The sequence below is a fragment of the Denticeps clupeoides genome, chromosome 13 (genome assembly GCF_900700375.1).
Source record: "Denticeps clupeoides chromosome 13, fDenClu1.1, whole genome shotgun sequence".
In the NCBI taxonomy this organism is placed as follows: Eukaryota; Metazoa; Chordata; class Actinopteri; order Clupeiformes; family Denticipitidae; genus Denticeps; species Denticeps clupeoides.
The window spans coordinates 9658479-9685120 of record NC_041719.1 but is presented as its reverse complement, the minus strand read 5'-3'; the positions used below and the strand labels follow the sequence as shown (position 1 = coordinate 9685120).

The 26642-nt window shown below is 38.4% G+C and overlaps 2 protein-coding genes across 2 annotated transcripts in view; both read left to right on the top strand.

Moving 5' to 3' along the window:
• The window catches only part of naaladl2 (N-acetylated alpha-linked acidic dipeptidase like 2), a 175033-nt gene extending 169803 nt beyond the window's left edge, over positions 1 to 5230 (top strand). The window contains exon 14 of the mRNA XM_028999689.1: positions 3046 to 5230. Coding sequence (XP_028855522.1) covers positions 3046 to 3220 — 175 coding nt within the window. The 3' untranslated portion in view covers positions 3221 to 5230. The remainder of the gene's footprint in view (positions 1 to 3045) is intronic.
• Positions 5231 to 7698: 2468 nt separating this feature from the next.
• Positions 7699 to 26642, top strand: part of LOC114801611 (uncharacterized) — a 59991-nt gene continuing 41047 nt past the window's right edge. The window contains exons 1-7 of the mRNA XM_028999691.1: positions 7699 to 7847; positions 10083 to 10124; positions 11014 to 11087; positions 11296 to 11364; positions 11449 to 11548; positions 18573 to 18708; positions 22839 to 22904. Of these exons, the coding sequence (XP_028855524.1) occupies positions 7721 to 7847; positions 10083 to 10124; positions 11014 to 11087; positions 11296 to 11364; positions 11449 to 11548; positions 18573 to 18708; positions 22839 to 22904 (614 nt within the window). The 5' untranslated portion in view covers positions 7699 to 7720. The remainder of the gene's footprint in view (positions 7848 to 10082; positions 10125 to 11013; positions 11088 to 11295; positions 11365 to 11448; positions 11549 to 18572; positions 18709 to 22838; positions 22905 to 26642) is intronic.

The window sequence follows — 26642 nt, the reverse complement described above, 5'->3', positions numbered from 1 at the left end:
AGACGAGAGTAGTGCTGTTTTTAGTTTGGGTCAAACACATTTCTTTCATTTATTCATTAGGTTTTTTTTTTTAATATATATTTGTTAATGTATTAATTTATATATTATGTATATAAGGTGTTCTGACTTTATTAAAACATATTCTAAAAATGTTTATATGTTAAAATGTTCTTTATTTATTTAAAAAAACTCTCTCCCTGTAGTATTGAAAATATTATCCAGGATTTATACTAATTAGTATTTCAGCATCATGACAAACCCATTCATAGACATATTTATTTACATGACTGCACAGAAAACTGCACAGGTTCAACAACGTCATTGTGTCAGATTCACCTTTTATCCTGGGGATGTTACTGGGATGTTCCAAGTTGGTTTGATTTTTTTGCCATCTGAGTATGGCACAAACAGAGCACAAGTGCCAACTGATGTATGTGGGGGTACAGGGTGAGGGGTGTTGAACCCTGTCTCAGCATTGGTTATTGAACACTTTTGTATGTCAGTGGCTAATTTGCAATTGACTACAAGATGTTGCAGATTAATCATTTCAACATTCTGTTAATTACAACAACTCCATATAACAAGGGTGTGACTGTAAGTCAACCAAAGGTAATTAAAAAAAATTTTTACCCTGAGAAAGATCAAAACTATTTCTTAACTCCATAAATCACATCATCTAATATATTAATAGATCTTTGTCTTGCCATATCATGTAAATTGTTAACAACACTGAGGCTAATTGTTACATAATTCAAGCAGATTATAATAGCAATAGAAGTGATTGCCAAATAGATCTAGTAATTTTCATTTTTCACAGTGTCTTTTTGAATTTCATTCCACCTGGAGCACATTATATGTATATAGAGAGTCTTTCAAGTGAATAAAGAGCCTTTGATAAACGATATGAAAAAGTGTCAGTGAACAGGATTGTGATGTCCATAATTAGCTGTATCTAACTAGTTTCCTCATGAATAAATTGCTTTGCAGAGACAGAGGAGTTGAGCAGTGTTTATTGTTGTAATGTGAAAGCGCATCTAACTGTGCTAGACTTCCATTAGCATTAAAGTCAAAATTAAGCTGTTCATTCAGGCTCAGCTAACATTCGAGTTTAATGGTCTAATGGATTAAGCACAAACAGATTCATTAAAAAGCATGCCGCTTTCCTAACACCTCCAATTTTTATTTTTTAAATCTCTTTTGCAAGTAGATGCAGTTTTACTTCTATTACTACTAATAATGATTATTATTAATAGGTAGCAGTAATTGTTGTAGTAGTTGTTGTAGTAGTCATTGACCACTTGTAGTTGTTTTTGTTGTATTGTCAGAGTTTTATAAGTCTTGCCGTAGACCACAATCCATTGAAACTGAATCATGAAGACTCACTATCCAAGATCTTCACGAATGACTTTCACTATAAGTGCAATGTGTAACAGCACAGTTTAATAATGGACTGTTATCACAAAGTGCATATTTGTGTCTGTCGGCATCTAGGCATGCACCAATCCAGCTTTCTCAGTTCAAATACCAATACCAAAACCTGGAGTTTGGATTTCATCCAATCTTGAATACTGTGTATTTAATGAATAAAATGTCTTATTCTGTGGAGGAGATTGTTATTCTGTTACGTTTAAGGAAACATCAGACCTAAATATTCACTTAAATACTGTTTGTTTTCTGTATTACAATTACACAAGCTTACAGTACAGGCCAAAAGTTTGGACACACCTTCTCATTCAATGAGAAGGTGTGAATCTACAGTGAGAATCTACCGGTGAGATCTATCAGTGAGAATCAACCCATGTAAATGGTCATGAAAATAAAGAAAACGTGTGTCCAAACTTGTACTGTATGGCCTGTACTGTATGTATACACTTATTAAATACACAATATTAAAATAACAAATATTTGTGAACCAGTTTTTTTTCACTGTTACAAAATTAACTGGACTTACAATTCCAATTGTGCAACAAATGTCAGGAAACTGTCCACAGACATACAGTATAAAAATAGTAATAACCTACAATTTAACTGAATAGATCAGTTCCTGGTTACACCTGGTTACAGCATCTGCCAGACAGCCATATACAGAGTGACTTTAAAGTGTTTTAAAATGTTCCATCATTTGGTTCATTAGGGACAGATCTGTAAATATTATTTGCTTAACAACTCAGAACCCAAACATTTAGTTTTAGATTAATTTAGTCATGTTCGTCCTGTGATATTATGTTTCCTGATTGATTTCACCTGTGTCTGATTGTATAAAGGTGCCCTGTTTGTGTCTGTTCACCATAAGGTCATTGATACTTGATGTTTCCCCTCTCCTGTTCACCATGTATTAAACCACTGTTTCGTGACGTCGTGTGTATGCGTCCTTCTTCCTCGCCATGTCAAGCCATCGTTCCAGATCTACTGCCTCACCATGTCAAACCAGCGCGACAGTTACTCAGCTATTTGAAGTTTCTTCCACCACCAATGCCTTCCTAGTACCTTGAGAGATGGTGGTACGAGCCAGACAAGCCAGAGAGGTTCAACAACCGTTAAATGTAGGCTAAGAGAGCCAGAGAGGTTCAACAACTGTTAAATGTAGGCTAATTTAATAGACCAATGTCAAATTGGTTTGACAGACCAATACTGTACCAATAAACAATCTATCTGTTTATTTATCGGGTTTTATTACTTCCTGTGATGCTCGGGTGCCAGTGGGATTTGCACACTGGCACCGGTTCACCTGATTGTTGGGTCCTGATCACTCACAGCTACCGCTCATTAGGCTTGAGTCATTGGGACCCTTTAAGATCAGGGGATTGCCCACACTCCCCGTCAATCTTTTATACTTGTGTTTTCTTTTTGTTAATAGGTGTTTTCAGGCCATCGTGCCTTTATGTTCCCATTATTAGAACCTCCCTTTGTTCAACGTGTTGCATGCTTTTCGACGTCCCAAAGAACACCCTTTAGTCTATAATCCCAAATCTGCAATGTATTGATTGTAAGTCTGAAATGAATCATTTGATGTGACTTATTTTTTGCTTTTCTCCTCTCACCTAGGAATATTTTGTATCGACTGAGCCAGCATACCTCACAGTTCTCCATACTGAATGTGCAGAAGCAAAATGCAGTGAATCAGACCTTGTCGCTTATATCCAGCACCATCAAATCAGCCCAAAGACTCATCCAGCAAGGACTTAAACTCTTTGAGAATAACCTTGAAGACTCTCCCTGACAGATGGAACATTTTTGAAGAGGCCGCTGACTTTGTTTGCAAAAGGGCACTACCAGTCACTGTTTTTGTGGTGAGAACATTCTCACATGCACTGACTGCCTTGACTTTTCCGTCCACCAAGGGCTGAGATAATGTCCCATTTTTAGGACAAAGTAAATCTTGTCCTTGCCCCTTACTCTGTCTGTAAAACGGCTTGGCTCTTTTTATTGGTCAGAATGCCTCGCCTTTAAGATTAATGACTGTGATGCCAAGAAGCCAAACTATATAACCTAAAGGGTAGAACATTCTGCAGCTGAGCAGCTGAGGAGGCACATAAACATTAGCCAACCTTTCAGAACGCACTGGCCACAACCAGCTTTCAGTCATAAAACTCTGTTTGACTTCAAAGAGAGAGGCTAATGTTTCATCAGCATGGCTCACAAACATGCATAATTCAGAAGACAACATATACCCAGATCTGCTGCTTGTAGAAAACTTACGCAGTTGCAACGGCTTCTGATTTCTAAAGCCAGGGGCAGCATTCGGTGCAAGTGCCAAGCAGCCCAGTTGCATATTGTAAGTGTGCCTTGCCACCATCTGTGGTTCATGACTTTATATTGCAGGACTTTCCCTCCGAGACTCTCTGTACTCAATCTAACTTTATTAGTCAAAATCATTAGAGGATTGAGTGTTTGCCATGAATTTTCGCCATTTTAAACAACAGGAGAAAGAAAAGAAAAAAATGCAATTCGGTCAAATAGCTTTGCATCAGAAAATGCATCAGAGCTCATAATTGCCATTCATGTTGAAGCATGTACTACAGTACAATAAGTGACCATTAACTCAATCCTTTACCTTTTGGTGTTAGTAAGAGCTAAAATTTCCAGCAGCACAATTATCTGATAAACACTAATCAGTTGTTGATGCATACTGTAAATGCATTAGGAGAGAATAATTCTGTTGTAGTAAATAATGGAGGACTGCGTTTTAACATAGTTCCACTCGAATGTGAAGTGCAGACGTTTTTTTTAACCAGCTAATTAAAGTTGCTGGTTTTATGACTCACTTACTTAAACTGTGAAAAAAGTGAAGCGTTGTTGTCTTATTGCATTGATCATTGTTCAGTCAGGAGTAAAGTGACAGAAAAATCCATTCTGTCTGAGCTTTCTTGCCTTAATGGTCTAATCCCACTATTTTCATGATCAATGGCAGGTTTAATGATTGATCTCATAACGGATTTGAAGGTTTTGAACTAGTACTGACCTAATAATTATGCATTGGTGCTTTGTTCAGCTTCATAAGAAAATGAAGATGTCAGGATAAAATACCTTATTTTCATAAGCAAATCATTTCTAATATTTCTTTTTTCTCATTTACATTGACCACTGAATATTTTGATTTAGTAACATAAATTTAATACCACCAAAGTTGTTCTAGATTTTGCAGGCCTGACGCATTCTGTATATGAGCTAATGGGTGGAGACTTTAAACTGCATTTGTAGATGAGTTTTATTTGACCATACCTGGGGACAAATTGGAATGCTAAAATCAGGGAACTGGCTTTTGACCAAGCTTTACATTATTTATCTGCCTTTTAATGATGAAAAAAGTTTTTTCTAAAAGTGATGAAGTACTGAAAATACGAAATTCACGGTCTGAGGAAGATGCCAGGTAAATGAAGGAATGAGTGGGTATGGTATAAATATGGTATAAAATATTGTTGTATTTATGTTAAGTGTGTGAGAAGGTGTGTGTAATTGTTATGTGTGTAATTTCGGACATGGGTTCATATACATCATTGTTCTTAATGTTGTGTTTGTGGTTTTTAGTAAAGAAGGTTAGCTATCCTTACTTTGTGTTTTGTACAGTATTTATAAGCAATGTTAATATATCTATATGTTGTTTTCTGCACAGTACATACCTGCATTAAAAAAAGAATCAGAGTGCAAAGACCTGCATTGCACTAAACCATATTTCGGTCATGAAGTAGTTTGTCATGATATGCACATGTCTGAGTTTTTTTGTTACTGAAGGGTGATGCAATCAATTGTTTGTATTTTGTACAAATTCTGGCATAACATAAAAAAACTACCTGTCAAATGAGTTAAGTGTGAGTCATTGTATTGTCCGTTGACTGTACTCAACAAAAAGAGACCATGAAAATGAATGTAGGAACACTTTCAATTATCATTACTGGTTACTATTAGCGGCCAGCAGACACTTATTTATTATTTTTAACACTGAAAATTATCTTTAAGGATTTTGGACAGAACACTATCTATACCGTGGCCATGTGTTCTTGCTGCAAATGTGAAACATTTTCTCCGGCCGTATTAATGGAATATTGCACAGACTTTAATATATTCATTGGCGATATGCAGCCTGGTTTCAATAGACAGAGGTGGCCCACTTTTGCTAATTGATGTTAAAATGCACACTGTGTAAAGTTATTTTAGAAATAACCGCTTGTAATGAAACATTCACCAGTTTTTTGTAGGAAATGTTTTTATGAATGCTCAATGTGCGATGCTCAGAAACTAGGCGGCATATATCAGACCTTGTTGCCCTGAATGACCTTCGGCCCGTGGCTCTTACCTCTCTTGTGATGAAAGCCGTGGAGAGGGTCGTAAAAAAACACATAATCAGAACCACCAACTTTCAGATGGACCCACTTCAATTAATTTGCATATTGCTCAGACAGAGGTGTTGATGATGCAAAATCTTTCATCACAAGCATCTGGAGCAGCCCATCTCCTTAGTAAGACTCCTGTTTGCTGACGTCTCCTCAGCTTCCAACACTCTGCAACCCCACATCCTGGCTAACAAACTTTCCTCCAACTTCCATCTGGACAACCAGACAATCCTGTGGATATTGGACTTTCTGACCAGCAGACCACAGAGAGTTCTGGTTAACAACACTCTCTCCGACCTCCGTTACACCTCGACCGGATCACCCCAAGGCTGCATGCTGTCTCCCCGGCTCTTCATCTTTTTCACAGACGACTGCAGGGCCTGACAGCCCAACTGTGACATGGTGAAGTACGCTGATGACACAGTTCTCCTGTCCCTGCTGTCAGGCCCCTCTCACAACCATGGTCCTGTTCTGCAGGGGTTTGTGGACTGGTGTCACACTTCATGTCTGGAACAGAACGTCAGCAAAACCAAAGAGATGGTGGTGACCTTCACCAACAAACAGAGGGACCAGGCTGCAGCACAGGGAAAGCAATAGAGCTAGACCGGGAGTATAAATACCTGGGCACCATCTTTCACCACATACTGAAGTTCTCCTCAAAAAAAAAAAACAGAGGAGATCCTCAGAAAGTGTCATCAGCGACAATACCTCCTTAGGAAGTTCAAGTCCTTTGGAGTCAGAAAAGACATTTTACGGACCTTTTACTACTCTTTTATGGAGAGTGTCATTTCATTCTCCATCATCTTCTGGTTCCATTCCACCAGTATGCAGATCAGAACTCGGTTACAGAGCACTGTCAGCATGTGCTCCAAGATTATTGGACCACCTGTGAGATCCTTATCACTCATCTGTGACAAGCAGACATGCAGGCTGGCACTCAAGATCATTAGAGACCCCTCACAACCTCTGAACTTTGCCTTTGAGTGTCTCCCCTCCAGACGCCGGCTCCGATGCCCGGCTGCAGGACACAAAGGAGAAAGGTCACCTTTGTTCCTAAAGTTGTCCTTCTATTGAACTCTGGACATCCCCCAAAACAACCATTTCCCCACATGCACCTTACTGCTCCCGTTATGTACAGTTATGTATCATTTTTCATAGTGCAATACAAGAAACATTTTATTGTGTGTCATATGTTGTGTCTATTGTAACAAGTGTTATACATGCTCCGCTGTGCCTTCTAAATTGCCCCTCAGGAACAATACAGTTCTTTGAAATTGAAATTTTGTAAAATTTAGGCTAGTGCTAGGGTGCAAAAAAAAAAACCTGCCTGCTGTTAATTTCTGAAGAGCTTCTTCAATCTGCTTCCATCAGTTCCACAAATTACACTTCAAGTTAGCATAATTGGAGCACTTGGGATATAGCATGTTTGGGTTTCCTTTCATCATCCTTTTAAAACCTATTTTGACTATATATATATATATATATATATATATATATATATATATATATATATATATATATATATAAAAAACATAACATAAATCTTCTCTTCTTTATGCTTCTCTGATCAGATTTAGCATTTCTTTCCAGTTATAAGTTCTTAGACGTTTCTAATATTTCAGAACAATTTAACAGACTTGACAAGAGGCAAAAATATCTGAAAGTGACCAATTCAAATGGTCTTACACAGAAAATTTTTAAAAAATGAATGTATTAAAGGTTTATTTGAATATAAACAGAAAAAAAGTTCGCTTTGTCATGAAATAAATAACGCGACTGTCGTGATGCAAGCGCCCCGCGGCGTTTCCCGTCCGACGCGCCGCGTCCTGCGCATGCGCACTCGAACTCCCTCCAGGCGCACCTCGTATAAAACACGGGAGGCGAGAACAATGATGGCGACGCCGGCAGAAGAAGTCTGCGAGACTTCTGACAAACACACGACGACCGTGTCGTGCCAGGTGGCCCGGCACAAGCAGGACGCGCCCTGGAAGCTGAGGCTTATTTACCTGCAGTGCTGTGAGTATGCCGTCCGAGGAACAGCGGCGGTTAGCGACAGAACGTCACGTCCCTGCTGCGGAATTATGTCACGAGTTTGCCTTCTCATAGACCGGTTATTACTCACCCCCCCACCTCCCCAAGCCCCTGCCCCCCACCTGACGTAAAGCAGCGTGGCCGTGGTCAGTTATCAATTCTCCTCAGTCATGCGTATATACGCAACCCCATCCAGTGGGTGGGATATATGCATTTTTATATATATATATATGCTCCATTAATGCTAAGTCGATTCATTGTTTGAGAGTGAACAGTGTGTCGGTGTTCAGCGTCGCCTTGACTGCGGGATGTGCCACAGTGTCCATTGAATCCCGTGCAAAACATGACCACTCGTTTTAAACGTGGAGCTTTTTTTTTCTATCCCTGACAGACAGTCGTCAGCCATAACATTACTGCCATGCTGGGAAATGCTGTTTTTTTTATTATAGTGGCATGAGGCAGTGGGAGATATTAGGTCAACGTTTTGTCATCGAAGGGCGAGTGAGAGCATCTTCATCCGCACTTGTGGAATGTCACAGGTTCAAACCCCACTTACTACCATTGTGTCCCTGAGCAAGACACTTAACCCAGGGGGACTGTCCCTGGAACTGACTGTAAGTCGCTCTGGATAAGGACATCTGATCAATTATGTAAAAATTTGAAAAAATTATGCTTCTGTTAGAAAATCTTCCCAAACATCAAGCTAAACGTTGTAGGTGATCACGCACCAGGCAAGTGTCTTCTGAGGCAAGTGGCCTCTTTCAGAAGAATAATGCACCCAGCAACGCCTCGCAATCTCGTCCCTCTGTTTACTTGTGTATAGTGAGTTGAGAATAAAGTTGACTTTGAATCCCATCAAGCTCAATGGACCACTTTCCCATCCCCCAAACTCCCATAACATGGATTGTCAATTGGCAAGACTCCTTGACTAACCACATATTCAAATAGTACATTCGAAACTTGATATGCATGCTTGATGCAGATCAATACAGAGCTGCTCATCAATAGATTTGAATGAAAACTAACAGGTGTGTGTGTGTGTGTGTATTGCATGGTGTTCTTTAGAACTAATATTTAAGGTTCTGCTCATAGTTTTTTAAGCTTTAAGTTGATGATGCCTTTGAGGTTGAGCATTCTTAATTCTTAAATTGGCCTCTTCTTATAAATGAACTAAATGTAGTAGAATTAATGGTTCTGTAAGGAAGGGGAAAATACTAAATGGATTGACAACAATTTTCTGATTTTTAATTTTATTTTTTTTATTATAATTTCATTTAAAGACTATATCGAAGGCTAAAAGTGTATCACAGCAATGCCTGACTTTGCTGTGTATGGATGCAGAAACTCTAACATAATTACTTTTTTTGATGTGCATACGTAATGTGAATGCCATGTATAGAAATGGTGTAGAGGATTCATTAATCACGATGTTAAGGAAATTCGTTTTGGAAAACTGTAATCCAAAGCAGAAGTTGTCTGCATCTCAATTAAAGGGCTTTGTTAAAATGACACTTGAGGTTTGGAAGATTGCCAGTGTGAGTGATACCAATGTCATTAAACCTCCATTATGGTTACTTTGCAACTTCAGCTCACATTGTAATCAATCTTCTTGTCTCACAGTGTGGGCTTAATTTGAAATATCCAAATGAACAAGCTTCAGAAGCTGAGTGGGAATTTTTTCTTAAAATGTCATAAATCAAGTGTATTTAATTCGACTTGGTTCTTAATTTTATTATGTTTTTTGTTGTTGTTCAGTCATGTTATTTTCCCCATTTGAATTCATTTCATAGTTTAGGCAGGGGTGTGATACTCGCATCCGACAGGCCACATCCCGCTAGATCACTTAATATAGATCTATTAATATGGCCTGGCTGATAACACAAACCACAGATCCCATAATTCAGTGCATCTTGTGAATGTGATCTTTACAATTTGTCAATCGCAAATGGGTTGTGAACCAGCTCTATATTCTTTTTTCGTGCTTCAAAGCCACCAAATCACCATGCGAAATCGTTACAGTACATTGTCAGGCTCTGACCAACTTGAAGGTTAATTGACTCACATTCATCTCTGTCTTATCACTCTTGTCAGGTGATCATAAATGGAAATGATTGTTCTGTTTGCAGTGTAACACAGAGCAACTAATGAATTCCACAGAGTCTACTCTAATAACTATCTAAACACATATGAACAATGAAATATTTCTTTTTCTTCCTGCAGATTTTCTGTCCATTGCCACTATACTGGGGACTGGAATTTTAGGTGGGCTCAGTTTGATCAAGTACATTATTTATGTGTTAATTTTTTTTCGTCTTCTCTTTTTTTTGTTTCAAATGTTCTACAGTAATTTTCTAACTAAAGGGTTGGCAACAATAGTTGTAACAATAGCTGCTTTGAGAGTTCTCATACCCAGGGAGTGGAAAAACAGACTCACTAAAACCTATTAACCTGCACCAAGAAGCATCAAGAATCAGAAATGTGGAGATCCATAACTGCAATGTACTTATTTTTCACATGACAGTCTATTAATTTTATGTTAGATCACGCCTTGCATACATTACAGTGGTAGTAATACCTTTCCAGACAGGAATCTGTATTAAAACTCATAACTGCACCGATGACAGATCTGCGACATCTGAAAAACAGACCCCCCTGCCTCCTGTTCTGTGTAAAACTGGATTTATATCCTGACTCATAAAAATGTCATCTTCGGGTACATTAACATTAGACAAAACAAGTAAAGACAATTTCTGAAGAGAAATGCTTTTAGGAAGACCAGGTTCGTTCTTGCAGGTGATTTTCTCTGTATGTGCTTTATGGCCTGTGTAGTTGGAGACATATATTTAAGGAAATTTGCAATTACATGGTGCATTGAATTTAACTGTTCTGTTTTCAATACAGTTTAGTGGTTCTTCAGAAGACATTTCCCACCCCTCATAATCTCTGCTGAACTACTTTCCTGCTTTTATCTTTCCATAAAAATAGAATTACCACCATCGGTTAATTTTAGCTTAGCTTTTTGCATTTTGCACAAAACGTAAAATTTCATTGTGGATGGACGTTTGTGCTGAAACTATATTGAATTTATGGCTTTGAGATAATTTTTTTAATTTATATTCTCTGACATCCAAAAGCATTTTTTCCATTGCAGGGCTTCCTGTTACAATTGCCCAAGCAGGACTGGCTCCATTTTTGGTTTCCTTCATCTTAGGGTTTTTCATTCAGGTAAATCTGCAATTTTGTAATATGGTTTTATATTTAATTCTGAAATATATTTGCATATGTGAGTTGTTCCAAAAAACACAAAAATCTGATAATTGCATTAACCACATATGAGGTGGAAAAACATAGATGGTTATGGCCAATCTCGGCTGATAAATGGTTGTAAAAGGGGTTCTTACAGGGATAGTAACAAGCCCTGTTTTTTTCACAGGCCCTGCTTATATATTTGTTTGTTGACTTGCTGCAGCGATGCCGAGTTGCCCAAATGAACAAATTAAAGGTTCAGTATATGTGCAAAAATCTAATATTTTTTTACACATTCTGAAAACTGCAGAAAATTTACAAAACTACATTGTTTCGGCAGACTGCAGAAACTGAGAGGATTTTACTGCATGATGTTGGTACAGAGGAAACATTTCTTGCTGCCGAGGAAGAGGAGGAAGGGGAAGAAGCTGAAGAGGCAGGTATGTTTTTGTTTCATTCAGAAAAAGCTAGAGGGGCAGTGGTGGCCTAGCCCCGTAATCAAAAAGGCTGCCGGTTCGATTTTAGAGAGTTCAAATCCATCACCTACGGAACAAAAAGAAGCACTTTAAATATCTTTTCTGAATATCATGTCTTAGTGTGGCAATTGTACTCATTGTGTCACTTCTTTTAAACTTTGTCGCATTTTAAAATGAGAAATGGTTTAATCATCAATTTATCGCTTCCACAATAATATATACACATTTTAATTCAAGGAACAGCATATATATATCTCACATTTCTGAAATTGAAGATACTAGCAGTACTAGCTGTAAGCACTGTAATACAACATTACAAAGGGGGGAAAATAATATATGACTCAAGGATTAAAGTTCAAGAACATATGTGGGAAGAGTCAGACCGAGTAAAGAGCTCTGTCCAAAATGGGAGATAGAACACAGGTTTCGGAGATTTCGTGGAGCCGAGTTTCCACCAAGGTTTTAAGTTCTAACACTTAACGCTTTAGTGCAAGGACATCAGAACCCACAAACCTGAGGCAAGGATCCACATGCAACAAAAGAAGAAGGTCTTTAAATGTTTTAAAGGTCATAAAATGCCATCAGAAACCAAAACAAACCGACCAAGACAGATATTGGTAATAAGAATATTACAGTTAACAAAAGCTTTGCCTTTATGCACTAGAACAACAATACTGAAAGCTCCAGGTATGATTGGTTAGTTCCAAACTAGTTTTTGGCAGGTCTTGTAGACTAGTTTAGAATTTACTTTACTTTACTTGGCAGACGCTTATATCCAATGAGAGGATTGTTAGAATTGTCCTAGAATTGTTAATGATGTCACTGAAATTGGCTTATACATTATGTTGTTGAAAACATTTGAGATGATAACAGAAGTCATGCGATGATCTGCATGAAGGCATATTCTTTCATAGAGTGGCTTGTAGAGTGATTATTGCTTCACCCAGCATTTGCTGATTCATTTATTATCAGAGTATGGCCTTTAATTAGAGGCCTGTCTTGCATGTACTGCCAACCATAACTACAACCTTAATTGATGGAAAACATATTTATATTTGTGTCTTATTTGTCTGCACACTTGCTGTTTTCCCTGCTGTTTCATTAGTTAGTGAGAAGATAGTGTGCCACGTGAAGCAGTTGGATTTCTGACTCATAAACAGATGGCGTCTGTATTGTTTTTCTGTTAAAAGATCCGCAGGGAGCATTAACAGCAGGGACTGAAACACAGAAGCCACACTGAATTCCACCAGCATCAGCGCTAACTAATCAGGGTCGGCTGGGCCCACGAAGGAGATGCATTAATTACTTTTGACAAGAGATGGAGGGAATAATCAGGTAATGAAGATGAATGAAGCACTGGGAAAGAAAGGGGCTGCCCTGTCAAAGCAAAAAGTGTATATTCGGGAAGCCTAGTTTATGAAAATCTTATGGACATTCACAAGCCAAATCACTCAGGAAAATTGAATTGGTGTTTCATAAAGGGCCCTAGATTTGTTTTTCCCTTCAAAATTTGATTTGTCTGGCCTCTTTTTAAATGCAATTTATATGCATTTTTAGATATGGCATAAGAACTACTGTGCCTGAAATAGTTTATCCAGTTGAATAACTTATCCTAACACATTACAGCATTAATGTGTAGTTACATCATAATAAATAAGAGTTTTTAGGCTTCTGAGGTTCTGTTTGTTCCAGCAGGGACTTTACCGTTTTTTCTCTAAAAGCAAACAGATTTTCTTAACTTCTCAAATGACTTTTGCATTGTCTTGTCACTGCATTTCAGTCTGTTATGCCTTCAGTCATCATTTGATCCATACATCCTTCCGTGATGTCATTGCACTCAACACAATTTAGATAATCTCTTATCATTCTAGTTCATACCTCCATTTTATAGATGTCCATTCATTTATTAGTTATTACAACCTTTGACTTCAAACTTCCTTGCTGTTCAGCTTTCACAATATCAAATGTTAACACATTTGTTCTTTCAGCTCACCTCTCAATCATCCATTTAGCTTTGTCTTCTTTCAAACTTACACCGTCACCTTCTAAACTGTCATACCTTTCATCTACCAATCTCGTCAGACATCAAATATCCGACTGTCAGATGTTATCAGTCATTTCCTGTTTCATCCTTTCTCTTTTCCTCTCTTCCACGTTCCATTATTTACTGACCAGTTCAGCCTTCACTTAGGTAAAAATTATTTTTGCTCATCCACCTCATACTGTGAGTCAGGAGAGGGATAGTCAGAGTAGACTAATTAATTGGTTGAGTACAATGTGGAGCCATATTTGCATTGCGCTGTTGTGAAGTTTCAAATAAAATTGGATTCTGTGAAGCGAAGCAGAGGTGCTGAGAAACGAAACGTACACACACTCACCAACACCCTAGAAAACATAGGTTCCATCTATTGTTGAGCTCATTATTGTGTCTGTTCCTGCCAGTTGAACTGAGGCAATCATGTATTCTAACTGGCCTGAAGGTGTGCATTAAAACATTGATTAATTCAGCTTTATGGGTGGTTTGTGAAGGTCAGACACTTTCGGATAATTGGATGAAGTCTATATTTTTGGAGTATATTTGTGGTCTCCAGTGCCAGAAAGCCTTTAATGCGTTTTTCAACTTCACTCACACTGCAGTGATACTGGCCTATTTACAGCCACCTTGGATCAGAGAGAGAAGTGTGACCCAGTACCTCTGATGTATTTAAGAGCCAGTGAGCAGTTTAATGCACTTTACGCATCATTCCGCAGTGCGGGACGTTTTTATACACCTGTATTTGCAAATTATCTGTTCAAAACAAAATAGCATGATATGCAGCATATTTATCAAAATTGCTAATATACAGTGTGAAGGAGTCAGCAATCCATAAAGGACATCATAGGTACATCCTTGTGAATCAGTGAATGACAGGGTTTCATAGCTGAATTTTCTAATATGTGTATCTGCAACAGATTTCTGGACGAATTAAATATATACAAAATACAAAACTCTCCAGCTGAGCCTCTTCCCTGCGGTTTCGGAATATATCATGTGATCAAGGTGCCTTTCATGCCAGCCAGTCTATTATGCCCATAAATGGCTTGAAATTGATCACCTATTGCAGTTAATGTAGTTTAAAATAAAATGTTAATGCTAAAGAATTGGTTTATTACTGTCACTTGGGTGTGCAGACCATTATTTTTGGAGCTATGATACTCCCAATTTATATGCCAGGTTGACGGTGTCATCAGATAGCTTTTTGCAATGGGCAGATATTCTATGATTCAATTAGGTGTTCACGGTCGGGGTGTCCTGGCTCGCTTGTTGGGTTTTGATAAGAAGGCTATTAAAAAGATGGATTTCTCTAAGCATAAAATGTGCAGCTGCTATCTGTTATGTATTGTCGCCTAAAATGTGGGTTCCAATAAGCAAGATACAGCGATCCCATTCATCATGGAAAAATTGGACATACAGCATCAAAATATTTTCCTTCTCAGAATGAATGTGTTGTTGTGCTCATCTCAGAAATGCTCGGATTTATATGGAAAGTTGCCTTAAATGTTTACCAAAGATAACTTTATCATATGAAGCAGAGTGCGTCCTTGTCCTTTTATGCAATGTTTCACAATATTTCATGGCTTGTTCCCAGATTTTACTAAAGGACTAAGTGCACTGTTTTTCTGGATAACCAAGGGCCAAGCAAGAAGGCATAGAAAGCATAGATTACAAATTGTGATTCTGCATTTTTCTTATTCATCGTCTTCTGCTTCTTATGCCAGTTGATATGTCTTCCAGTCCTGATTGCTAGTTATTTTATATATGTATTTTATATATTATTTTGTATTTTATATATGTATTTTACATTGTAAATGTAAGGAGCCTGAGCAAAAATGTAATGTGCAGATTTACATAGTTGGAATGCATTTCTAACAGAAAGAAATGTAGAGACTTGGATGAAACAGTTGACAGATGATATCTAAACATAAATATATGTATATATAAAAACCTTATTATATTCTCTTCTGGTGTCTTGACAACAAAAAAAATCCCATCAGAGATTGACAAGTTGGAATGACCAGTATCTCTCTTTGTAGAACTTCCTATTGGCCAATTATAATGCTTTGTCTGTAACTAGCATCAGTGCATGTGTTCTCTTAATGTTGCTATCAGTGGGTGAAAAACAGGCCAGGCCAGGTAATACCTGGGCACTTCAGAAAAGTGGAATGGAACTCATTTGAACAATAAGTTTAAACAGTTGGACATCTGATTGGCCAGTGTATCATGTATCATGGACAAGCAAAGCAAAGCAATTGTGTCATTGTGAAGCACAACACGCACAGCACACGGTGACACAACGAAAAGTGTCCTTTGCATTTAACCCATCACCCTTGGTGAGCAGTGGGCAGCCATAAAAGGCGCCGGGGTATCAGTGTGTGGGGACGGTGCTTTGCTCAGTGGCACCTTGGCAACTCGAACATTCCGATTCCTTACTCACTAGGCCACCACTGCTGCAAAGCAATGTGCTGTAACAGGTGTGTGCCTATTCATCAGGAACAGTTATATTAAACTTTTTTCAACAATAACTTTTTTGTAATGGATTATGCACTGTGTATTGGACACAGAGTGAATTGTCCCATGCTCAGTTTTCACCAAATATTGTTCTGAAACAAGTGTATTTACAATGGGCATTAAACATGACTCGTGCATATATATTATACATAATTAAAAACACCAGAATACGAAATAATGATTCAATAAGTTCAATGACAGTTTTTGTCTGCCTCTTTTTATTTATGTTATGGGTTATGTGAATTTGGCAACAATGTTAGATTGTAGTAATTTTATAATGTATGGCATCTCAGTAATTAGCTTGATTAATGTAAAATTGATTATTTCTTACATATCTGCACAAGTTAAAAGAATCCTATGTATGAATAAATGTATATGCCTTTAACTTTTACTGAACGTTTGTTGCTATATGCGAAGATTGTATTGTGAAAATGATTATTTCAGTCTATCCTACACAACGCAGTACAAAAATACCAAAAAAATATTCTTCTTCTTGCTCTTCATCTAGCCTGTCTTGAGAGTATTTATTAGGTGAAGGAAATTTGAGACAACAGCTTTCAGCCAGTCTTGTTAAACATTCACCTATTGAACCCCTCAGCAAAGTTTTTTGTCCACATTTTTTGCAACAAATCTGTCATGTCCTTGCCAGAAATGGCAATTTTTTTTCTTACAACTCTTACAGTGAAAAAAGATACTTATCTTGTCCAGCAGTAGCCCCTTCTGCTCCCACTCTCCTTAATCCCAGTCCTGCAAATGTATTATTGGACTATACCTGACCTTTGCAGGGAAGGTGTTTTTTTTTATGTGGCATGAAGAACCACTTAGGCCGCAGCCTGCGTTGTGATGTGTCTGGAGCCATGCTGCTGGGGCGGCTGCTTTCTAATTGGTATTTAATGGGAAAATGGACCTCTGACCACACTGGCAACAGCCGAGAGGCTCGTTATTCCACCTACTTTGCCTCAATGTTCAATGCTCATTAAGTGATGTTTACTATGCTCCCCCCTCTAAACACTCTCTCTCTCTCCCTCCCAGTCCCATCCTCAAAGTGAGAAAGCTGTGACAGGTGTGGAGATGTAGCATCTCTCCATCCTAATTGCTTGGCTGTCCCTTTGCAGAGCAGATGGGTCCTTCTCAGAAATTAATGACATTTTCTTTTTTCATTCAGCAGCATATTCCCCTGTCATTCTTACACTGAAGGTACAGTAGTCTTAACTCTGAGCAATATGCAATCTGATTTCTGTGCCAAAGTATCATTACGAAGATTGGTGGCTAAGTGACACAACTGATTTGGAAAGTTATTTGTCATTTTAATGGAAGGTACAAACTTGGACGCCGTTAGGGATTAAGCTGTTCTCTGTATGTTCTCCGTTTCTCTCAGCGGGTAGAAGCGAAGTGCTGATGCACACTTTTGGATATGTGCACCTTAACAATTCATTCAAGATGCCAGCAAAGCCGCTACCTTTTCTTCATCATGCTAAAACAATGAATAAAAAATGTTAATGTCTTAAAAACCTGATGGAAGATTTTATAACATGTGCAATATCTCTTTTAGTGATTCTGTCCATATTTCTGCCTGACATTTATTTATCTATCTATCTATCTATCTATCTATCTATCTATCTATCTATCTATCTATCTATCTATCTATCTATCTATCGATTTTTTTTTTGTGATTGTGGAACTGAACACAATTTTACACAGATTGATGTTAAGATGTCTTTAAAAAAGCAGATACTTAGTTTCTCCACTTTACTTTTTCCCCTTTGCCTTTTCTGTCTACTTGCCTGTCTTTGCACTTCCTCAAATACATGTGATGCAATTTTTTTCCTTCTTGAAGTCAGTGTTTAGGCCCGCAGCGATATCTGAGGAGGAGGAGCTGCACTGAAGTAAACATTCTCAAGGAAAGGAGCCGTGCACTTAATATGTGATAAGTAGCACAGTTTGAGATCTGGCCCTGTGCTGCATTGCATACAATGTATGTGAGTCTCAGAGCTGTTAGGATTTTGCAGAGGTGTATACAAAACTGTAGGCAAATTATCCTGATCACTTTTGTACCTCCGCCCTGCTCTACACAACTTGTGCCCCTATGCCGTTTCCATCGCTAGGCCCACCCTCTCTCGTCCTACTTGCTCGTACAATTCATTATTTACCACATAAAAGTCATACGACGGTGTGGTGAGTGGCGGTGCATGCTTGTGGCTGCGGCGCACGATGGAGAGTGATGTGTCGTGGACCTCCACGCTGGTGAAGGATGGCAGCCTTCATCCATTACCCGCATCAGGCACTGACTGAGCTGTATCACTCCTCCAGCCATTTATCTGCGCCAGTTATTGTCTGAAATGTCCCTGTCACTGGGAAGAGGATTCTGGTGATGGGGAGGGGAGAAATGGGGTTGTCTTTGCAACGTGTTGTGTTAAAAGCGTGTTTTCTGTCTTCTAGACATGGGTCTGTTGCACAGGGACAATACAGCAATAGACCTGAAGGAGAAGCTGGAGCCCAATCTGCATGTCCTTGGTGTCCTTTTCCTGGGCAAGAACATGAGCCGTGCCTTCAATGTTATTCTTCTTTTTCAGTTGTAAGTCTGCCTCCCGGGGATGTCCTGACTGTCCTTTTTTTGCATTATTTAGCAATCTAATTCCTTAAAAGAACAAGCAAGGGTACTGGCATGTTGGAAATACATTCCATTGGGAGGGCATTGAAAGCCAAATTTTCCTATTTAATTAATTAAATTACAAGACATTTTATTAAAAGAAAAGGAGGGAATATGGATGCACTGCCAGTGTTTGTACTATGTATGTTTTTTCATAATATAGACAAGTTGTTATAAATGAGCCAGAACGTTACTGCAATCAATTGCTCCCAGATTCAAGTCTAGAAATGTTTTGTGGAATAGATTCAACGTTGAAAATGTAAAAATATGTAGGATCCCTGTCATCTGTCATGATTTATCACCAGCCTGCACAATTTTCTCAGTAATGGTCTGTGTGCCATCTTCTTCACCTGAGTGCTGTGATTAGTGTGAAGGTCAAAAATGAGATCACAGCTTCAGACAAAGCTGTCTTTCATATTGTCAGTCCCTCCTGGACTCTGCTGGCTGGGGATTATTGAAACCTAAAATTAATTTATATGGTGCCAAGAAAATCCTTTTTAAAAAAATTATTATTTTCCACTATTCATTAACTAAACATTTTTGTCCTTCACGGGTGGCAGCAGGTTGTGTTCACAGTCTTTCTTCTGGATGTACAGCACAAAATATGAATTGCATGGACATTTAAATAGCATATTTGGTCTCCATCTATGACAGCTGTCACTGCAATTAACAATTTGATTAATTACTTAATGACCAGAAGGCATTTCATATTATCACCTTTTTTTGGCGATTAAACATTTATTGACGTATAGAATATCAATCCAACATTAATTAATGGTGCAGATGACAGAAACATTGTATCTAAGCTCTGCTTTAAAGCAAGTTTAAGTTTGCCTTTCTGAAGCCACCAGGTTGTTGTATTAAAATCATTGGCAGCATATGTCATGGTCTGACTGTTTAGTTATAAATTCTACACTTAGTGGTGATAAGCAGAAAATATAACACAACTTAATACAGTTCCTACCCTCATTTCCTAATTTTTTTATTTAATAATTTATGTAACTTGCTCAGAAATGTAAATTACAAATAAATATGTTGAATTTACATTTCTGGAACATTTATTTCTAATGCATGACTTGGAGAGGATCAAAGCTAATCCTCAAGGTCAATCAGTGTTCAGCAAATGTGCTTTTCCAGGCTCAAGCTCATAAACATTTTCATCTATTGAGTCATCGTAAAGGCGGGTATTTCACCATACTTTCCTGATTGCCAATGAGAATTGGCAGTATTTACAGCATGTGTGTTTGTGTGATTGTGTGTGCTATGAAGATTTCATTTGCTCAGTTGTCCCAGACATTTAAATTTATGGTATTTAACTTATAGTCAGTGTTTACAGGTGAATGTCTTACGTGCTATGCTACTATTATTGTATTATTCCCATATAAACATAGATATACTTTCCATCCCTCTGATTATGTCATGTTTTGTTTTTTCCTGCAGTCTAAGCAGTATTTCAGCACTGAACCTTATTACAAGCTATTGATAAATATCATACTGGTGGTTTGTTGTATACTGTATTCATATAAACATGCTGTCTTGGGAAGGTAGTATACTGTTTATGTCTTATGTGTTTAGCAGGCTGGTAAAGAAACCTTTTATGTGATTTATCGAATGCAGTGTATTCCAGTATAACCAGGTTTGCTCTTAATGAGGTCCATGTGTTGTAATTTAATGTCATTTAATGTCAACTTTCCTTTTACTATTTAATGAGAGACACTCAGGGGGATTCAGCTAATGAATTCAGTGTTGACTTGATGGGTACAGAGATGTCTTATGGTCAGCCTAGAGTATCCAGTTTATACTCGGTATCTTGTTCAGTGTTCATAGTGTTCTTATTGATTTTGAATAGATTTTTCATTTGCTGATATAATAACAGTAAGTGAGATGGGGTCACAACCTGCTCATGTTAGCCTGAGTAGATTATGGACTTCAGAATTTCCCTCCACATTCTGGGCTCACTTTGTATTACCCTCACAGTTATTACCAGCCTTTCTAAAGATTTTTTCTAATTCAAAATATTGAGGAATATTGGGAAAAATAGAAAATTAGACAAACCAATAAATAATTATTGTCAACATATAACACATATGACACAGTCGTTGGGGGAGCACATTCAAATAAATTGATTTGATTTTGTAGCATCCCTCAAACTGTTATCCATGATTTCCTCTTTAACCAAAGTGAGGTGACACAGCATAGTCATGATGACAGTCAGTCATCAACTACACACAAATGAACCGCCCCATTGTGCCATGTCCTTGTCACTCCACCATCAAATCTACCATAGGTTGCGTGTCTTTGGCCACGTGAGATCCATGCATTATATGCAGCATAAAAAGAGACCACCGTATCTTTAATAGTAATGTACTATTTAGTAATGTACAGCACACATTGCACATACATTATTTGTTTGAGGACAACAGCTGTGGATACAATTACTGTTGTATTTGTTGAAAAGTAGAAATTTTTTATTACATAGGACAACAATCACTATATATTTAGTTTCCCTGTTTTTCTGATCTGAGACTAATTAAACCTTTGATTGCAATTGTGTTTCTAAAGCAAAGATTGATGGTCCTCTGTGCTTTGCTTTAAGAGCCAAGAGCTTTTCTTGTTCTGACCTTCAACCAGAACATCATGTTAAGTCCTGCAGTGCTTCCCGTTGTTTTATAGGTTCGTTGATTAAATAGTCCGTTCCTGTTGTCTCACAGCGGTGAAGAAGGTGAACGTCACCGTTAACTGCCCATAGAGATCTGACTTGTTCCTGAAATGTCACTGTAGCCCACCTCCAGAGGGCGTAGCACGATACTCCCAGCACAGGGTGACACTTTTTTTTTTTTTTTTTTTATGCAAAGGTTAATGAAGGCACGGAGATTGAGTGCATTATCTGTGCCTCTGCACCATTGTCTGCTGTAGAGTTAGGACATGACCTTGGAATATCTTTGTACTAAGTAGGTTTTTAATCGGCCCCTTGCCCTCTAGCCTGCCAGGAAGTTGAATGTTATTTATGTGTTAAATGTCACTGCTGTTGTGGCCAATGTTTTTTTTTTTTTTTTTTGGCTCCTTTCCTTTCCATCTTCTTCCACTCCTCTATTTTAGACAAATAATAGTCGAGTGACTCTAATACATTCTGCACAAATGCCAAATGGAACATTAGTCTGCTGACTTCATTTGGTTTGTGTCATTATTTATAACTTGGTGTTTGCATACCAAGTTATTTTTATTTATTTATTTATTTATTTTATTCACTGTGATCAAGGTTATCCAAAACTGTCTTTATATTTAAACTCCTTAGACATCCAAAAGCACCTTGAAACTCAAAACTAATCAAAAGCAAGAATAAAGTGTGATTTGGGTAGCTGCATGCAGCGAGGTGCGTCAGAGTAGACCGAGTGAAAAGTGTGCTGCGTCCTCCACGCTGCCGACGGAACCAACCTCGTTATCAGCATTTAGACAGGCTTCACTAACACATCGCCAATCGATGCTCCCTTCATTGTGTTCAAGGGGCCTAGCAATCAATCAGGACCATGGCACAGACCTCCGTTCCCCCTCTGAGTACAAGCTACAGCAGACAGATACAACTTCACTGCCCTCTGCTATCTGTGCAGGTCCCACTGAGTGATCCTCTGAACACTAGACTCAGACATTTTTAACCATTAACAAGCCATTGATTGTACTTTTTTTTTTTTTTTAGTAACCATACCACCTTCAAGCCTGTCAGGTTTTCAACAGCGACTCAGGATCACTAAATTAGATTTTTTTTTTTTTTTTTTTGCCACTCATATTCTAGGATGCTCATGATGTTTTGAGGCCGTGTGTCTGTCTGCCCCATCTTCCCTGCAATTTCATAGTTCTTTTAATTTGTCAGATGGGGGAGAAAGACAAATTGTTTGCGAGATGCATATCATCTTGCTGAAGTCTTCAGTGGCTTTATTTTTAGCTGGAAGGCAGATACTTGGTGTGTTTTAAGGTTTACTGTATTGTGGTACTGATTACACTGATAATGTGTCTGTTTATAAGTGACATATGCTTTTGTTTGTCTAAATTAAAAACAGTGTTTCCATTGGGATCAGCTATGTCCTGGCAGGCAGTGAGGCCTATGCAGCACTTTTCAATGTCAGGTAAGATGAAATTTTGTGTGAATTTCAGTTTTGTGCCTGTGACCATGACACCTTAGTGCCAGACCAATAATAATGTAAATGTTTTTCTCCATGAATATTCTTTTATGACTGGTCGAACTGTAAAGGACTTCTCCTGGTCAGTAGCGGGAAAAACTGCATGAGACAATAATGGCACACACACTTGGCTTTAATAGAAGAGTGATCCTTTTTAGAGAAGAACTTATCACGCGTCAGCTGGAGTTCGCCCCTGAGGCGTATGAGAGACTCTACAATTTGATTCTGATGAGGCCAAAACTCTTTTAGTCTCAGTGCTCAGTGTTTGGCACAATCCTTAACTGGCAGGCCCACTGAAAATGACAGTGATGCATGAAAATTAGTTCAGTAGGCTGATGGACAACACTGGCTAAAGCCACACTGGAAGAAACCATAAGTGGTTCGGTCAAACAAGACCATAATCTAATCTAGCTATTTAACTCATTGTCACAATGGCTGGACATGGCGAGGAAGAAGGACGCATACGCACAACGTTTAATACATGGTGGACAGGACAAGTGAAACATCACCAAACAAGGACCCGACGGTGAACAGACACGAACAGGGCAACTTTATAAAATCATAAACAGATGAACACAATCAGGAAACATAATACCACAGGACAAACATGAAAGTCCGGTCCAAACTCGGATCATGATGCTCATGAATTTTGCTGTCTACCAAAAAATCCTGAAGGAGAATTTCCGGCCATCTATTCGTGAGCTCAAGCTGAAACAAAAATAACGTGAAGTGATTGTCATTGTGATACACTGCAGCACAGCACACACAACAAAATGTGTCCTCTGCTTTTAACCCATCACCCTTGAGCAGTGGGCAGCCATGACAGGCACCCGAGGAGCAGTGTGTGGTGACAGTGCTTTGCTCCAAGACCCCTCAGCAGATTGGGATTCGAACCGGTAACCTTCTGATTACGGGGCCACTTTCTTAACTGCAGCAGAACAATGATCCAAAACACGCCAGCAAGTCCAGTTTTGACTGGCTGAAGAAAACTTGGAGTGGCCTATTCAAAGTACTGACCTGAATCCTATTAAGTTGTGAGCTGTGATTTGTGCTGGAAAATCCTCCAATGTGGCTGAAAAACAATTCTGCAAAGTTGAGTTGGCCAAAATTTTCCACACACTGTATATAATGATCTTATTAATTAACCTATATTCCTGGCTATTTGTTTGTCTATAATTTGTTGTTCTTACCCCATCCAAGTATGTACATTTTTGTTTTGGCTCTCATGTTTTGTATACATTTAATATGAACTTGTGTGCTAATTGCTTATGGCCCCCATCATCAATTTGGCATATAATTGATGTACAAAAGAAGTACAGATGCATGTTTTCCCCACTGTTTGATATTAGCATAAAGCCACACATCAAGACATTTTAATCAAATCACCAGCCTTTATTTCATACCTCATATGACTTATTTAAGGGTTAACCTGTGTTAATCGGTGTTTAGAAATCACATTCCTTACTTACCTAATTTTGTAAACCCATACATACATCTTGTGAATCTGTAAGTGGCTCTGCCCTGTGTTGTACCATTTCCATTGGTCATGATTTGGGAAGTTGCCATTTGAGCAATTTGCTTGTTTTGAAGTAATAAGTCGTCTGAATGTAATGCAGCATGTCATGTTTCCTGGTAACTAAATTTCAACTGGAAATTACTCATTATATCTTGCCCGCAGGGTATGAGAAGTGCCTGTTTTTTTTTTTTTCGATCAAACAACAAAAAATGTATCATCCAATGCTTTTTGACGAGACATAGCTAGCATTGAATTTTGCATCAGTTTAATGTAATTTTCTTGTCTTTTCTTTGTGACCTGCACTTCTCGAAGTCAGGAGTCACATGGAGGTCAGTGAGCCTTATATACTGCAATTGATGCCACTTTAACAAAACATCTGTTTTGCCATCGTTCCAACAAAGACTAAATAGAATAGATTTACACACCCCAGAAAACATCAGTATTCTGCCCAAGCCTGAGAAGTAAACAGGAAAATTGAATAAGCTGACTCTGGTATCCTCTCCAAGCGCAGCATACGGCCTCGTAATTCAATTAGGGGACCGCTCTAATTGCAACCTGTGCCGATTTCTACTATGTTGATTTGAGGCTGTCATTCAGTAAGTCATATATCTTCATTTTGATGGTTCCATGTCTTTTTTTCCCCCCAGAATCAACTTGTTTATTAAAGGTGTGAGATTATTTAACATTAATACAAGTTCCCCTAGCCTGTCTATGGTCCAGCATTGGCTAGAAATGGTGATAGGTGTAAAGAGTGCTTCGGCCTTTGTGCTTTACCGTTCGAAGAGCGGCAGCTCAGACGGATGGATCTGGAATGTTTCCCCTTGTGTCATCATAAGAGAAAGATTACCTCCCTTTACTGTTTTGTCCACCAAGAGAATTTCTTACAAAAAAGTAACTCCACCGACCATCATGGCTTCAAAAATGCGCAAAGCTTTGCATTTGCTTGGTGATTGGTTATATATGAATGAGCACAAATAATTTTTTTAGTTGTCACGTGAGACTGAAGAACCAGTGGGTTAATTTAATTTAATTTTTTTTTTTTTAAAACACAGACACGACATACTGTTTGCTCCAAACTGGAAATGGTCACAACGTAATTTTTTCACAACACACTCGCCTATGAACCAGAAGACCCAGGTTCAAATCCCACTTACTACCATGGTGTCCCTGAGCAAGACACTTAACCCTAAGTTGCTCCGGGGGGGAGACTGTCCCTGTAACTACTGATTGTAAGTCACTCTGGATAAGGGCATCTGATAAATGCTGTAAATGTAAAATGTGTCCTGGAGAAATCTGATTGTGGGACTGGCTTAAAGTGGCTGTAATTCTGCGCCATGGCTGAATTTCAAAAAGAGACTTCAGATACAGTATTTGGGGACCACTAAGACCTATATAAAAGTAAAAAAAGTAGAAATGGTCAACGTGAATAAATATGGAAAAATCCGAGCTGTTGACGCCACAGCCGATGGGATCGGAGAACGCATGTCTCTGTCCCGGTGTTTTTGCTACAGTTCACCACGAGTTTCTCTCAGCAGTTTACTAATTCTCACCATGTTCCTTCATTTCTCAGTTACATGTAATAACGCCGCACTTTTTTCACTTTAATTAAAATGCTCCCAGTTTCTGTATAGAAAACACACTCTTGAGGCAAATTAAACACTATCAGGCGGAGAGGATCAATTCGGCTGCTGGATGCAAAAACGGGGGGAAAACACTTTAAAATTCCATCGCAATGATTAATTAAAGCGTTTATTTATCAGGCAATATTATTGTAACTACCTCAGGCTTGATTATTGCATAAAGTTCCCTAATTTTCATTTGCTCTGCTGCAGCACCATGTTGTAGAGGGGAGTTTGGGGACACAGTGCTGATAAATTCCATGCCAGCCATTTATTTTTATAATTTATTTTTCTTCAGAGCATATACAAATTCCAGCCCTAGGTTCAGCGCTGGGAAGTTCTCATAGACTGTCTAATAGACTGTTAACCCCAGACGAGTGCTCAGGTTTTACAACGGTCTTATGACTGAGTTACGATTAAAAAATTGTGTCAAGCATTTATGATCTTCTGAAAATGATCCAGGAGTGCTATGTGGGCTCCTAAAGCAAGGCTAAATGATGTAGTGTTAGAACAGAAACCTGAATTGATTATGTCACCTTATAACAGTAC